The following is a 15,877-nucleotide window of genomic DNA, read 5'->3' on the forward strand; positions in this document are numbered from 1 at the left end:
ACAAATAACTATTAGAGATATAATAATGAGTTATATCACCTTTGCCCTCAGTGTACCAACTGTACTCTACACGTTTATATTAATAAACAGTGAGAGTAAAATCTTACTAATAAAACAAGCATAAACACATAAATAAACCAATGAATGAGTAAATAAAATAATAACAAAGTAAGTTTTGATGTTACGGCTGGTTTATTGATAACTGATAAATTGTGAAATAAGTGAAAATTGTGTTTTCGGATTCCTGAGGAAATCCCATAATTTTACAGATGACATAATTCAAAGTTTATTCAATGAAACTTTAGACACCATCTGAGGTACAGTAGCAACACCTTACTTTTGCCTTTATCGTTTTTGTTCTTCAGTTCATTCAATCTGAAAATGTGTTTTCTTTTCTCTTCCAGTCTCTTGCTGGTTCTAATGTTCACTTTCCTGTGGTTTCCTGAACACAGGAGTTGGCAACAATCAGAAAATATCAGTCATAACAAATCTGGAAAAAGTAACCGGGAATGGATCCTAGAAAGGAAACAGAATTCACTGATTCTCGATTGTGGGAAGAGCTTTATTCTTAATCTCCTTGTTGCTCAGACAGTGGCAGGAGGTCCTCTCCAAATAGACTGGAGAATTCCTGCTGGAGAGGAAGCACACCACTGTGAATGTGAGGAGGGTTTTACTCCCATTATCTCACAGTGCACCATCAATTTCAAACTGGAGCAGAAACAGTGTCTAGAGTGTGGGAGGCAGCTGACATGACACCAGCAAATTCATGGACTGTAGAAAAAGTTTTGGATCAATTACGGAGCTCTCGAAGGGAGTGCAGGGGAAAAAAACGAAAAGGACATGTGGGAGATTTTTTCCATGATACATTAGATTTTTTTTTTTTTTTAAAAGTAAATGTGGGGAATTTTTTTTTTTGGTACATTAAGATTTTTCCCCCCTACCTTAATTATCTCGGGATCTTGAGATAATTTATTTGAGGGAAATAAATTGCTTGCTGTCACGGTTGGGCAGGAGAGACAAGGGAGGTGGACCTACAAGAAATTTTATTTACAAAATAAAAACAAAATAAACATGAGTAATACAGACAGACTAAACAGAATAAAACAAGGACACACAGGAAACAGCCATGAACCGGGGTAGATATGTGTAAACAGACAGACACAGAAACACACATCTACACACACAGAAGAACTAGAAGGACAGGACAAACGAGGAACACCTGGAGACTAACTGGACAGAGGTGGGACTAAGGCGGAACTAGAGCAGAGACAAGAGCAACAACAAACAGAACCATGTGCTACACGAGCACATTATGGGGAAATATGGAGCTATATTAGGGTCAAAAAATTTTGTTCATTTGAAAAAAAATTTGAAACTGAGATTTGACTTTGAAAAATACAACAACATATTCAAAATTAAAATAAGCGTAAGATTTTTTTTCAGTTTAAATTTTGATTAAACTATTTTTTTGAATAAATCATATATTTTCATATTTTATTTTTGGGTTCATATCTTTTTTTCTGTTACAGATCTTTTTTTCAGTTACAGATCCTTTTTTCAGTTTCAGATCCCTTTTTTTTTCAGGTTCAGACTTCTGACTCTTTCTTCGCGAGGGACGTGCTATAATGACGAACAGCATAGCAATAAAGGCAGAGGACCTTCCACAACGTTGCCTGCCAAAAATATGATTCAGCCTTTTCTATGTATCAGTGGGAAAAAAATTGAGTGAGTGAAGGGTCAGAAGTCTGAGTTACAGCGTTTTAAATACAAAACTTTTTTGGCCCCAATCACACTTTAAAAGGGACAAACTATGCCAGAGTTTGCAGTTCAACTGCTCCCGCATCCATCTAGCTAGCACTTTTGAACACAGTATGCTATCCGCTGACCATGGCGTCCCATCCACCGTGACAAGCTGCTGGCTCTGGCACGCAGGTAAGAAATGTTAGCTATTGTTCGACCTCACACTCTTGGAAAATGAAGTTCAAACACACTCTTCCAAAAGTTTAGCCTTAACTAGTTTTAGAGTGTGAATTTTACACTCCTTACAGTGTTCCAATCAAGTTTTTGGTTTTAATGCACTGTCCTAAGTGGCTCAATCAACGTTACATTTCTCGATTAATGTTCAACAATTATTTATCGTGTGGTTCGTGTCTTAAGTGATCAAACACATGCTGTTTGTTACATGTATGTATGTAGGTGTGTGTGTGCGCAATTTAAATAATTTAACCAAGCCATACAATAACGTAAAGCGTTATTTGTTTGAACAACTGAAAAAAGACTTTCTTCAGAGACTGTTGACTAAAGTCTAATGAAGAAATGTTGTCAGTGCTATATGCACTCGTCAGTATAGAGGTCAGCTGTAATCTGACACCTAGTCAGGTGCCAGTGTTGCATGGAGAAATGGGCTGGCCCAAATATTTTGTGTCTTCTGAGCAACTCAAAGCCTGATAGAAATGTCCCTACCAGTGTCACGCATTGCAAAACCTCTGGGTGTATCTGAGAGCACAGTGAAATGCCGCATGCATGAGAATGACCTTTCTATAAAGCAGTTATACAGTAACCTAACTGATGAACAACTAGACAATTTGGTGAGGTCAGTGAATGTCAGGACACCACATGTAGGGTGCCGAATGATGAAAGGAATCCTGCAGGCCATGGGCCACCATATCCAGTGGCACAGAGTGTATTCATCCATGTATCGTGTAGACTCTGTTGGTGTACTCTCAAGATTGACAAGGATGGGGTGTGTTGCAAGAAAGACATATTCTGTTCAGGGTCCTCTGCACCTGATATCAACACCAATCATAAACTCATCAGGTATGTCACACATTTGATGTTTACATGCAATTTAGATGCATGTTATTCTGGATACATACATGATAATACACTGAAAATTAATATTCACAAAGTTCCTGTCCATTTTTTTAACACTCTTATTTTGCATCAAGCAAATAAATCTACACAGATAATAATTTAAATTTTGTGTGTTTCTTTACCCAACAGTTATTTTGGGCTTTGTTATTTTTGGAGGGATTGATGGCTTTTCACGAAAAGCAATTTCATTTTCACCCATATTTATAACTTATAAACTAAGCAAGATGGTGACAGTTGACAGATATGGTATACTACTAAACTTGCTGTACAAGTTCTTTCAAAGGATCTATAATTTTGTTAGTATCCATCTCAGACCACAGGGAGCATGTCTGGTGTATACAAGCTTGTTTTTAAATAGAAAATGATTTAATTTAATTAACACTGAATAATCACTGTTCTAGATCATGTACTTGGGTGTTGCAACCAATAACAAAGCATCCACTGCACTTGCTTTCTTCTTTGAGGCAGTGCAAACGGTAAGACATTAAGGTAAGACCAACACAGAAGTGTGGCTCATTGTACTAATTCCTCAGTGATGGGTGCATTAAATGTCAGTTAAAAATGTACTCAGTGTAGCTATTAGATTAAAACTTACTCCTTGTATGTACCCTGTCCATTTAATCAGTTCCACTTACCATATAGTTGCACTATGTAGTTCTACAATTACAGACACAGATTTATAAAAAAAATCTTGATTGATGGATGTGTTTTGGTGGTGTGTTAGTGTGTGTTGTGCTGGATCAGACACGGCAGTGCTCCTGGAGTTGTTAAACGGTGTCCACTCACTGGCTACTATTAGACACTCCTATCTTGTTGGTTGACCTTGTAGATGTAAAGTCAGAGACAGTAGCTCATGTGTTGTTGCAGTTTGTGTTGGTCGTCCTCTAGTCCTTCATCAGTGGACACAGTATGCTGCCCACAGGTCGTGTTTAAAAACTCCAGCAGCACTGTTGAATTTGATCAAGTCGTACCAGCACAATACACACTAACACATCACACCACGTCAGTATCACTGCAGTGTGGAATAATTAAATTACTACTTTGTTATTTATCTAGATAAATCAAATCACTATCTCTCTAAAGCCCTGCTAATAATTAAATGTATAACATACAGCACTTAATCACTTCCCCTTCTATCTATTTGGGTGAGCACTAATTAGAATGATTCTGTTGATATTAGATATTTATTTTGTCAAAAGTCTATGCATTTGAAATTCTCAAAAATACATTTAGATGTCAAATGAACATTTTTTTTCTTTGTGTGTGTGATACAATCACTTTTAGAGTAAGAGGGGACCAAGGCGTGGAAAATGTTAGCATAGCGCGACACATGTTCAACTATTAGGGGCTGTGGAAAGGGGAGTTTCCTGTCTGGAAAGAGCGTGCACAATCAGAGGTATATATTTTCATAATATTCAGTAGAATTTTATGTCATGTGTTGTCTTCCTCAAATTGAACTTGATTTAACCTGATGTTATCACTCAACAGAATAGAGAATAGAGTGTTTATGTGAGATGTTTGGATGACTGTTTCAAATGTGCACGACGAGGTTCTTCACAGTCTTGAGGATGAAGGCGTACTAGATCCTTCAAATGGCATACACCTGTTCTGTGCCTAGCATGTATTTCTTCCACGTCTGTAGAGGGATCTCAATGTCTTCAGGGAGGGTTGAAATAATCACCCTCTAAGAACAGAGCAAAATCTGTCCCCACAACAACTATGGACACTGTGACACCTCCAGAATCTTATCGATGCTCCAGAACATGCAGAGATACTCTCCTATTTTCTACCTTGCGGACGGGATAAAAAAAAATTCTTATAGTTTTGGGCAGTATCTTACAACAACGCTTACACCATTTGATTTGAAAGATTTTAAATAAGCACTGTGCTTTAACAGCTTTATAAATACTGGAAAAAACCCTCAACTTAACATGCAAATACTAAAATACCAAGAAAATGTTCATTTTTTTAGTCTAATTATTAATATTATTTTCTGTTATGTCATTTATGAAACTGGTTTCCAATCACCAGCTTAAAAGTTTTTTTAAGGAAATTGAGGACACAGACAATGACTTCAACATGGCCAATGAGCTATATTTGAAAAGTTCTGGAGTGATTCTTCCACCTGTTGAATGCCCCCTGTGTGAGTAGGATATGGCAGGCCTTAGGGCTACTACTGATGTTAACAGAACATCTGAGTCCTATGGTCGAGACATTTACTTAACTGTATTGGATTATGTACTACGTTGTCTACCTTAAACCAAAACACAAAGTTGGTGAGACAAGACTATGATTACCCAGCCATCTAAAAATGAAGCAATACCACGTGTATTGTCTTGTGAGCTACAAGATTTACTTCCAAATAATTTGTTTTGTACAAATGTTCAACAGTACTGCTATTAAACAATGTAGTGTTTTTTGTTTAATTGACTAAGCCTCTTTTCTAACAGGGCAAGATTATGGAACACAGTATTAAACATTAAGAAATACTGTTCCTAAATCAGAACATAGAATAATAAAACAGTAGCACTCAGTGCTAAACATTAATGTTGTAATATATCCTTGAAAAACAGAGGCAGTTGATGGCATTTGTTGACATTGTTAAATCTATGGCCTAGCTGAAAAGACTTCATTAGAACCCTTTAGAATGGTAAAACAACAGCACTTGATGCTAAACTAACCTTAAAATAAAAAAATAAAAAAACAGGCAGTTGATGGCATTGGTTTACACCGTGTTAAACTCTTGGCCTAGATAAAAAGCCTCTATTAGAAACCTTTTGAATTACAGGTAGCACTTGGCACAAGCTGACACAACCGGGTAACAGATATTGTGATATTTGTTGTCAGATATTTTATCAGGCTAGCACAACAGTTAAAATAATATAAATACTTATAATAATAAAAATTGTTTTGTGAGCAATGCCATAGTTGCAATAACAAAACATGCTGGCCTCTGATTTTAAGGAACAAAATATCTATAATCAAAGATTTTTCAGGGGAAATAAAACTTTAATCTGTTGAGTACCAGTAAAACTAGGTGGCAACCAGATATTTTTAAAGATAAGCAACACAAATTAACACAAATCTAAAAACTAAATACCTTCAACTTCATAAAGGAAGTCCTGAATAAAGTTGATAATCTCTAGCTCAACCTGATGCTTGGTTGTCCTTTTGTCACTCAGGTGAGGAAGAATGGAAGCCATAACAAACTCTGCCTTGACCTATAATGAGATACAATTTTTATATCATATATAAAAAGTTATATCAATCACACATTGATTAAGAAATTTCATAAAAAGTAAAGGTTTTTTGTTCATAATAAAATAGTCACTTGTTTTACTCACTTTTACATCTTCCCCAGTAAAAAACAGGGGCTGACAGATATCTGGATACTGCCTGAGTAGAGAAAGAAGGTCATACAGCTGCAGGCCTTCCCTTAGTTTCAACATGGGTTGCAACCTCAGCACTGCATGGAGTATGATGGCACTAGCAACAGTAGAAAGTAGAAAAATCCTACAAAACCTTACTCATATTTTACTATATAAATGGAAATGCATACACAACATATCATATCAAACAATTAGTTCCTTGTTTTGAATGGAAATAGCCCCGCTATATCCACAATTTAAGATTTCATTAGATAGACCTTCAATTGACTGCTCAGTTGACAACTCAACCTGGGGGGGGGGAGAAAAGCCAAAATCTCCCCAACAGTCCTATTTACATAAATTCAGCATAAATGCATTACATATGTTAGAAAGCACACACACACACACGTGTCATTCCAGAATTGTAGGTACATCTCATGTCTCCCAGATAAAGATCATATTATCATAAAAAACCATATCCAAGTGCACACAACCTTTTGCATAAATGTGTAAATGTGGACATTGAACAAACAGTTTGAGAACTTTTTTGAGAGATTTCTGATCTCACATTGGTACAATTCTTAGAAAACCTGTAAGTAATTTACCTCTTCAACAGATGTCTCCGTGTCACAGTACACAGGGGGGGGCTGTCACAGAAAACTATCTGGCCCTCACTTTGACATGTCTAAGATATTACAAATAATACAGAAATATTATGTTTTTAGTCACAGAACAACAATCACAATTTGTAAAAACTTGCACGATGCAACATCACATATTTCATAGCCTCATTTCATTTACCTCAGTATCCTTTGCTGACAGCTGAGACTGAGACCATGCACTCCTGAACATGAAGGGCCAAAATCTGTAAAGGAAATTCACTTTGCATGTTTGGCACTGTGCCTTTGGCACACTTTGGAATTCAATGGCACCTGGAGGTAACAGAGTTAGGTCAAATTCATGTTGCAAAGGGTGTTCCTCCCTGCTCCTGTAACACTGCGACTGAGGGTCAGAATCAGAAGGAATCATAATCAGTCTCCTTCTACCCTGACCACCTGTAAACGCAACATTGTTTGGACCATTACAGTTGTGTTTGTTTGAGTTATCTGCATGGCAATGTATTACAATTGATGCTAAATTATTAGTTCTCTGAACCTGTAGTCTTGTAGAGTAGCCATCCTTCTGTCAGTCCTTGCATCTTCAGATGTTCATTTTGTAGTAGTCCAAAGAGCTAAAATAACATAAAATAAAATTGGAACTAGGTGTTGTCTATATTAAGCATGTTTCAAATATAAACACTTAGGTGCAATTTGTAACAAAAATGTTTTCTTCATGCAATAACTCTTCATGGCTCATATCCTTTGACATGGTGAAATGTCTTTTTCCAAGTCCTGCTTGGACAAGTTCAAATTCATCAGATGAGGTTGGGGTTGTCTCTGAATTAACATTTAACAGGTATGTATAAAAAATAAAAGGCCTTCATGTTTTCGTACATACTGGTCTTTAGACTTGTGGTAGACATGTTTCACTTTCCAAGGTAAATTTTTCTTGAAAAAAAAAAACCCAGGGAAAGATCTGCATGATTAAAAAATAATAATAATATAATGTTGTATAACATGACTGTTAATGTGAACAAAAAACATTTTACCTTTAAATGAACACGAATAATAAAACTCTATAAAAACTTAAACCTGGCCATCTCTTGTTCCGCAGATGATGATCCTTGTTCCTGATTTCTTTCTTGCTGTTGCTGTCCCTGAGAGAGGCTCCGCGTGAGCACATTTATAAGGCTCTGTGCAGCTGCAGCCACTGTCGAATTATAGTCGACATTCGGGCAAATACAGATGTTAACTAGGACAGTGCATTAAAACCAAAAACTTGATCGGAACACTGTAAGTAGTGTAAAATTCACACTCTAAAACTAGTTAACGCTAAACTTTTGGAAGAGTGTGTTTGAACTTCATTTTCCAAGAGTGTATGGTCTAACAATAGCTAAAATGTCTTACCTGCGCGCCAGAGCCAGCAGCTTGTCCCGGTGGATGGGACGCCATGGTCAGCGGATAGCGTAGTGTTCAAAAGTGCTAGCTTGATAGATGTGGGAGCAGTTCAACTGCAAAAATCTGGCATAGTTTGTCCCTTTTAAAGTGTGATTGGGGCCAAAAAAGTTTTGGATTTACAACGCTGTAACTCGCGTCAGTTTTTTCCCACTAAATATGGTACATAGAAAAGGCTGAATCATATTTCTGGCAGGCAACATTGTGGAAGGTCCTCTGCCTTAATTGCTATGCTGTCCGTCATTATAGCACGTCCCTCTCCGCTGATGTCCCGCCTCCCATGCGAAGAAAGGGTCAATTCTGAACCTGAAAAAAAAAGAAAAAAAAAAAAAGAATAATAATTTGAAACTGAAAAAAAAAAAAAAAGATCTGTAACTGAAAAAAAAATCTGTAACAGAAAAAAGATATGGACCCAAAAAAAATAAATAAATAAAATATGACTTCAAATATCAAAATATACTTGAAAGTGAAAAATGAAAATAAATGGTTTATTCAAAAAAATAGTTTAATCAAAATTCTATTTAAACTGAAAAAACTATTACTTACACGTAAATCTCAAGTTTTGAACTTTCAGTTTCAATTTTTTTTTTCAAATGAACAAAACTTTTGACCCTAATATAGCTCCATAGGGGAAAAACACAGGATCAGGGCATGACACTTGCAACTATCCTAATAGAAATTGACCATTATATAGCACTTTATTTTGAACTTGGCCTCACATACAAAGACATCGGGAAGAGTTTTAACCAATGCAGTATTCTCCAGCGACATAAAAGAATTCACACTGGAGAGAAGCCATATCAGTGGCCCGTATTACCGTACAGAATAGTCTACAGCTGCATCAGCGAATTCACACCGGAGAGAAACCTTATTACTGCTCAGAGTGTGGGCAGAGCTTCAGACATTCAAAAACTTTAAACACACACAGATGCTTTAAGAATAAATCAGAGTTCACACTTTCCAAGACTTTTCTTCAGCAGTGAAGGTTAAGCTTGGGTTACTACAATCCAAACTTCACATTTGATTCGCTTCACGACAGTCGTCAGTCTGAGTGACATCACACGACGTAAGCGCTCACTCTGCAGGAAACACAAACTCATACGATCAGGGTGTTCTCCAGTGCGGTGCGGCCAGCTGTGTGGCAGAATGTGCATAGTTGAAAAAAAAAACATGTTGAGAATGTGTATAGCTGAAAATAAAAAAAACATGTTGAGAATTCATATAGCTGAAAAGAAAAAAAAACATATTGATAAGGGGTATAGCTGAAAAGAAAATAAACATTTTGAGAATGTGTATAGCTGAAAAGAAAAAAAACATTTTGAGAGCTTGCAGATGTCTCCAAAGACGAGTATGGATGGTTCATTTTGCAAAAATAACAGAAGATATTCGTTATTCGTTATGACTCCAACTGACATTGTCCCATAGAATGGTCAGCTAGCCTTGTGTGCTACTGTTGTTATTGCAGGCTACTGGCCCCCAACTCTTTGGTTTATACGCACTGTCTATGCGCCATTGTCTTTTTTGTGTTGGTGCACAGGGGATGGCTGTGTTGAATGCAAAGATCTCTTTACAATGTACTTTTATTTATAATTATAAATACCTACAGAAACTTTATTAAAATGTATATAAATTAATGAATAAACTGCCTCAGAATCAGCATAAGATTCTGTTCCCGTTTTCAGGTCCGTTCCTGAATAAAGCTTAGACGTTTTTAAGTATTTTTGCAGAATAAATAATAAAGATCTGTTGAGTCATGATTGTGGGCATAATGTAAGTTCAACTACAGTTTATTTTTTCCAACTTTTGGCTGACATTTTAAAAACATTAGAACAGATGTAGTTTTTAAAAACTTTGTAGAATGCATGTCATTACCCATCACTCACACATTAACTCACTTCACACGCAGCAGAGATCAGTTTTGTTAAAGGAATGAAACATTCACAGGTAAAAGGCATTTGATTTAAATGATAAATTACCAATGTAAATCCAGAACCAAAAATATGGTGCTACAATAAAAACACTCACAGAAAACAAAATGATATATCAGCAAACATGAGGATATCTGTTACTAGTTAAAGAGTGTTTTTTTGATGAGATCTTTACACTCATTTTGCTCTGAAACAATACACATTTGTGTTTTTACATGTACAAAGCTCAGAAAAAAATTGATTTCCTGTCTGTTACTGCAGATCTTCTTCAAAACAGGCAGCAATGCTGGGCTGTTTTTATCTGAGGTGAGAGAGAAAGTGTAGATATGAACATACATCTTTTTTAAGTTAATAACTACTGATGCAGACAACAATGCAGGCAAATTGAAACTACATAAATGGATATTGAGTGATGCTGCCATCTGCTGAGAATAAAAGGAAAATTCATCTAACACAAATATGATCAGATATAGTTAAGATATTTTAGATTTTAGAGAACTAATGGTGTAATTGTATAAGGAACACACAACCTACCATTATTAAAAATTAGTGTTTATGTAACAATTGTATTATGTACTTGTGAATTTCACCAAAACACCTCTCTTTTTTTTATGTTATGTTCATTTTGGGTTAAAACCTCCTACCTGTGCGTCTTGAGTCTGTGTGTGTGTGCGTGCGCGCGCTGCGCCATGACGTAGGTGCGTGTGTGCCCGGTCACAGAACATTCTTGCATGGCCGGAGAAGAGCCAGCCTAGCAGATACGTGACACACGACTCATGATTGTTTTCCTGTACTACAGGTATTTGTTTATTTATGTGCAACAAAATAAATTTGTATAGTGAAGACTGTTATCTGAGACTAGTGATACCTGTTTATGTTTTTAGTGCAACAGAGTTAATATGTTGTTAATTCCTGTTAATTCTTTTGTATTATACTCCAAAATACCAAAATGTTCCTGGTTAGAAATGAGGATTTGTTTTTCCTGATTTATTTCCATGTACTTTGTGTATTATTTTTGTTAAGTTGTATTTTCATTGATATATTATTTTTTATGCTTTTTGGTAATCTCAAACTGGTTTAAAGGGCCAGTTTGTTGATTTTTATCTGTCAAAATATGTTATGCTGAGTTACTGAATACACAGAGCTTTCTTGCATGGCCGGAGAAGAGCCAGCCTAGCAGATACGTGACACACGACTCATGATTGTTTTCCTGTACTACAGGTATGGAGTGTGCTGTCATTAAAGGAACTAGAGATCCAGTTCTGTCTCATGTCCCATAATTACACGCCAGAACACAACGCAGGTTTCATCAGGCGTAACACACACAAAGTGGGCGGGTTACATTTACATGGAGAATTAACCCAACCGTTACATTAATTTTATATGTATAAATATTTAACAGTGTATGTAATATACACTTATAATGTAATACACACTTGGCTGTGATACTCAAACACTAACACACAATGCCAGTCAGAAAAGACCTTGAAAAAGGCTTTAAATATATATTTTTTAAAAAAGGTTTGGATTTGTTTTTAACTCTGAATGTAACTGCCGCCACATTTAAGGTGGAACGGAAAACTCGCTAAATACAAGAGTAATATAAATTTACTAAAAATGAGACATCTTGTTTAACTACTCTAGCAGGCTCTAGTGACATTGAGTGAGAGAAAAACTAACGTCGCTAACATTAGCTTGACTAAAACTACGGCTTGTTTTGGAACTGCTGGTCGAGCTGACACATTTAAGGTGGAAGAGAAAACTCCAGGGATGCTAAGGCTTGTTCGTTAAACGCGAGTGTAATATCAATTTACTAAGAAAAACAAATGTTGTTTAACTACTCTAGCAGGCTCTAGCAACATCGAGTGAGAGAAAAAGTAGAATTAACTTACTATACTTCATCTCTTTCACACATAGCTCCAACAGGCTTCCTTTTCAGGTGCCTCATGCAGTGATGAGATCAGCTGTGCACATTTTGCACCTAACGCTGTTCTTTGAAGGCGTTAATGTAAAGTGTTCCCATATTTTTGATGACTTGGGTCGTACATTTTTCTCTCTGCTTGTGCTAACATTATTCTCTGCTGTGACCGCCTCCGCCATTTTTTCAAACCCTTCTTCCAGAGTTCGTCACGTGTAGCAACTATACCTATGTGATAATTAAATTAGTTGCAAAGTATTTTAACAATCGATTTTAATCGATTAGTTGTTGCAGCCGTAGGGTATAAAACCTGAAAATAACCTTTAATAAAATTTCTACTACAGTGGCTTCATACGCAACTAATAAACACACTTACTTTAGACGTTGTAACGTCATCCAATAAAGTAATTTGGAACAGACCTTTTAGGCCTGACTTTCCAGTTAAAAAGAATAGCGCTTCCACCTGGACTAAAACAGGATTTACATATTTACATATTATATATATATATATATATATATATATATATATATATATATATATATATATATATATATATATATATATCCTTTTTAAAACTTTTTTTTTATTACGGTTGAGGGTAAGGTTTATAAACTCTGCTGCTCGCATTATTTAGAGTTTTTTACAGAATACAAATGTACGTTTTACCATTTATAATTTTGTGGAAAAATGAAATCTCAACTTTACTTTGAGGTGCATAAATATAACAATAATTCATTTAAAGTAAAATTATAAACAGAAAAAAATACATACAGAACTATTAGAATTACAGAATCAGTTTAATTCATCACATTGCCTCAGGTAATAGCTAAGGTTTTACTATTAAAAAAAAACATTGAATTAAACAAAAAGCGAATGTAAATTATATGATCTTTCAATTACAAAGCACTGTTTCTACACAGTGAACACATACAACAACAAAGTGGGGGAACTATGCTGGGTACAGAACACACTTTATCACCACGAGTCTGAGGACACCTGCTCATCTAACCCTTCCTCTGAACTGAAGGGTTTAATCAGGAGTGTGTTCCTAATGTTCTCCATTTCAGCCTCCACTTTTCTGGGAGGAGTTTACATGAAGTGTTGGTGATTAGTTCTGGATCAGCTCCAACTCCCCAGTGTGTTTCTGAGGAACCCTGACTGAACTAAACAGTTCATGAACACTTCACTCCTTTCAGAGCAATGTGCAGAACAGGGTTCCTCCAGGAACAACACTGCTCTAGAGAACAGCTCCACACACCAGGGGCCTTGTTTATAAACAGTGTGTGCGCATAAAAAGGGACAACCCATATTTAATATCCATAAGGTGATTTGAATGGACCATTTATGGGTGAGTGCATGGGAAGGAGGTGGAACACATTTGAGAATAGTGACCTTAGACACGTGCAGCTGTTCCAGAGAGTTCCATTGGGGAAACAGGTTTGGAGATGAGCTCTGTGTCTGCGCTGTGTCGCTGACTTATTGATTTATGTTCTTATTACTCTTAAATAATACAAGCAGAAATTCACAAAATAACAGTTTTCACTTCCCCCACGATGCACTTCACACAGTGTCTCTTTAAAGTGCTGAAGTGTCTGAAGCAGCTACCGCACTTGGAGCAGAAATACGGTTTCTCTCCAGTATGAATTCTCCGATGGACTTGAAAGCCACCCATGTCTGTGAATTTTTTCCCACACTCTAGACACTCGAACGGTTTTTCTCCGGAGTGAAGTCTCTGGTGGAGCTGGAGACTGCTGCGCTGGTTAAAACTTCTACCACACTTGGAGCAGTGATACGGTTTTTCCCCGGTGTGAATTAGCTGGTGTCTCTGAAGGCCTCCCATTTGTGTGAAGCCTTTCCCACACTCTGAGCAGTTGTACTTTTTATCTCCGGAGCAGCACTTGTGTGTTTTTAACGTGTTTGAGTGTCTGAAACTCCGTCCACACTCTGAACAAAAGTAGGGTTTCTCTCCGGTATGAATTAGCTGATGTCGCTGGAGACCTCCGAGCTGAGCAAACCCTTTCCCACACTCTGAGCACCGATAGGGCCTCTCTCCATTGTGAACTCTCTGGTGAATTAGGAGCTGCCTCGCTACGATAAACTTCTTCCCGCACTCTAAGCACTCATAGGGTTTCTCCCCCGTGTGAATACTACGGTGCCTTTGGAAATCACCTCTGTCTCTAAATCTGCGGCCACACTCCACGCAGCAGAAGGGCTTCTCTCCAGTATGAATTCTCAGATGTGACTGGAGAGTGCTCTGCTGGTTAAAACGCTTGCCACATTCTGAGCATTCGTACGGTTTTTGTCCGGTGTGAACTAGCTGGTGTCTTTGCAGATGATTCTTTAAAGTAAAACACTTTCCACAGTCTGAGCATTGATAAGGTTTCTCTCTAGAATGAATTTGCTGGTGTCTCTGGAGGCTGTTTTGTTTGGCAAAGCTGTTCCCACACATCAGGCACTGATAGGGCTTTTCTCCGGTATGAATTCGCCAGTGCGCGTAGAGAGAACACTGCTGAGTAAATCGACTCCCACACTCTGAACACTGAAAGGGTTTCTCTCCAGTATGAGTTCTCTGATGGAGATCACACTGATGAATAAAACTCTTTCCACATTCTAAACAGTGGTGATTTCTTTGCTTTTCTGTGTTTTTCTCAATGTGAACGAGGGATGTGTTGAAGGAGAAGGAGCTGGGGGACAATTGCAGAGAGCAGGAGCTTATTATAGATTCCATTTTCTCACACATAATTTCTACTGATTTCAGGCATAAAACCTGCTCAGAGTTTGTGAAAATGCAGAACAAGACACTTCCAACAATCTCTGGAAGAGACAAAGGAAACAAACAAATGGAAAGATGAGTAACGTTGAACAGGACACCAATGTCTAAAACCCAGCAGACTGCTGCTTTTGTATCAAATCATTGTTATGAACATTAACTTTAATTTTAACCCGTGTTAATGGAACACTTTCAAATTCAAAAAAGTTGGGACACTAAAGAAATTGTGAAAAAAAACTGAATGCAATGATGTGGAGGTGCCAATATCTAATATTATATTCAGAATAGAACGCAAATCACAGATCAAAAGTTTAAACTGAGAGAATGTATCATTTTAAGGGAAAAATATGTTGTTTTAAATTTCATGGCGTCAACAAATCCCAAAAAAGTTGGGACAAGGTCATTTTTTACCACTGTGTGGCATCCCCCCCTTCTTCTTACAATGTCTTCTTAGACGTCTGGGTACAGAGGAGACCAGTTTCTCAAGTTTAGAAATAGGAATGCTCCCCCATTCATGTCTAATACAGGCCTCTAACTGTTCAATCGTCTTGGGCCTTCTTTGTCGCACCTTCCTCTTTATGATGCACCAAATATTCTCTATAGGTGAAAGATCTGGACTGCAAGCTGGCCATTTCAGTACTCGGATCCTTCTCCTACGTAGCCATGATGTTGTGATTGCTGCAGAATGTAAGCACTCATGCAACCCCATACCATCAGTGATGCATGCTTCTGAACGGAGCGTTGATAACAACTTGGGTTATCCTTGCCTCTCTAGTCTGGATGACATGGCATCCCAGTGTTCCATAAAGAACGTCAAATCATGACTCGTCTGACCACATTTTTGTGGTCTTCCATTTTGCCACACTCCATTTAAAAAGACCCCTGGCCCAGTGCAAACGTCTGAGGTTTTGGAGCTTGCTTAGAAATGGCTTCCTCTTTGCACTGTAGACTTTCAGCTGGCAAC

General features: G+C 37.2%; 2 protein-coding genes and 1 long non-coding RNA gene across 5 annotated transcripts; all 3 read right to left on the reverse strand.

The window, feature by feature from the left end:
• Window positions 1–2,146: 2,146 nt before the first annotated feature.
• Window positions 2,147–7,247, reverse strand: LOC136692529 (uncharacterized). 3 transcript variants are annotated; one of them, XM_066666025.1, is made up of 5 exons: window positions 7,044–7,247; window positions 6,848–6,927; window positions 6,219–6,270; window positions 5,975–6,095; window positions 2,147–2,786 (listed from the first exon to the last, which is right to left on the reverse strand). In XM_066666025.1, exons 1-5 carry the CDS (start codon window positions 7,092–7,094, stop codon window positions 2,605–2,607), a joined length of 486 nt encoding a protein of 161 aa, XP_066522122.1. In that variant the 5' UTR covers window positions 7,095–7,247; the 3' UTR covers window positions 2,147–2,604. The 3 variants fall into 3 exon arrangements, with proteins under 3 accessions (XP_066522122.1, XP_066522121.1, XP_066522120.1); XM_066666024.1 differs by having other exon boundaries at window positions 6,219–6,360; XM_066666023.1 differs by having other exon boundaries at window positions 6,219–6,387.
• A 4-nt stretch (window positions 7,248–7,251) lies between these two features.
• Window positions 7,252–12,220, reverse strand: LOC136692530 (uncharacterized). The gene is made up of 5 exons (XR_010801953.1): window positions 12,117–12,220; window positions 8,249–8,602; window positions 7,934–8,051; window positions 7,398–7,473; window positions 7,252–7,297 (listed from the first exon to the last, which is right to left on the reverse strand). It is a non-coding gene; the product is annotated as an uncharacterized lncRNA (long non-coding RNA).
• A 1,445-nt stretch (window positions 12,221–13,665) lies between these two features.
• Window positions 13,666–14,871, reverse strand: LOC136691377 (zinc finger protein 135-like). The gene has a single exon (XM_066663936.1). It carries the CDS (start codon window positions 14,869–14,871, stop codon window positions 13,666–13,668), a length of 1,206 nt encoding a protein of 401 aa, XP_066520033.1.
• Window positions 14,872–15,877: the final 1,006 nt, after the last annotated feature.

This window comes from Hoplias malabaricus, chromosome 3, assembly GCF_029633855.1.
Source record: "Hoplias malabaricus isolate fHopMal1 chromosome 3, fHopMal1.hap1, whole genome shotgun sequence".
NCBI lineage: Eukaryota > Metazoa > Chordata > Actinopteri > Characiformes > Erythrinidae > Hoplias > Hoplias malabaricus.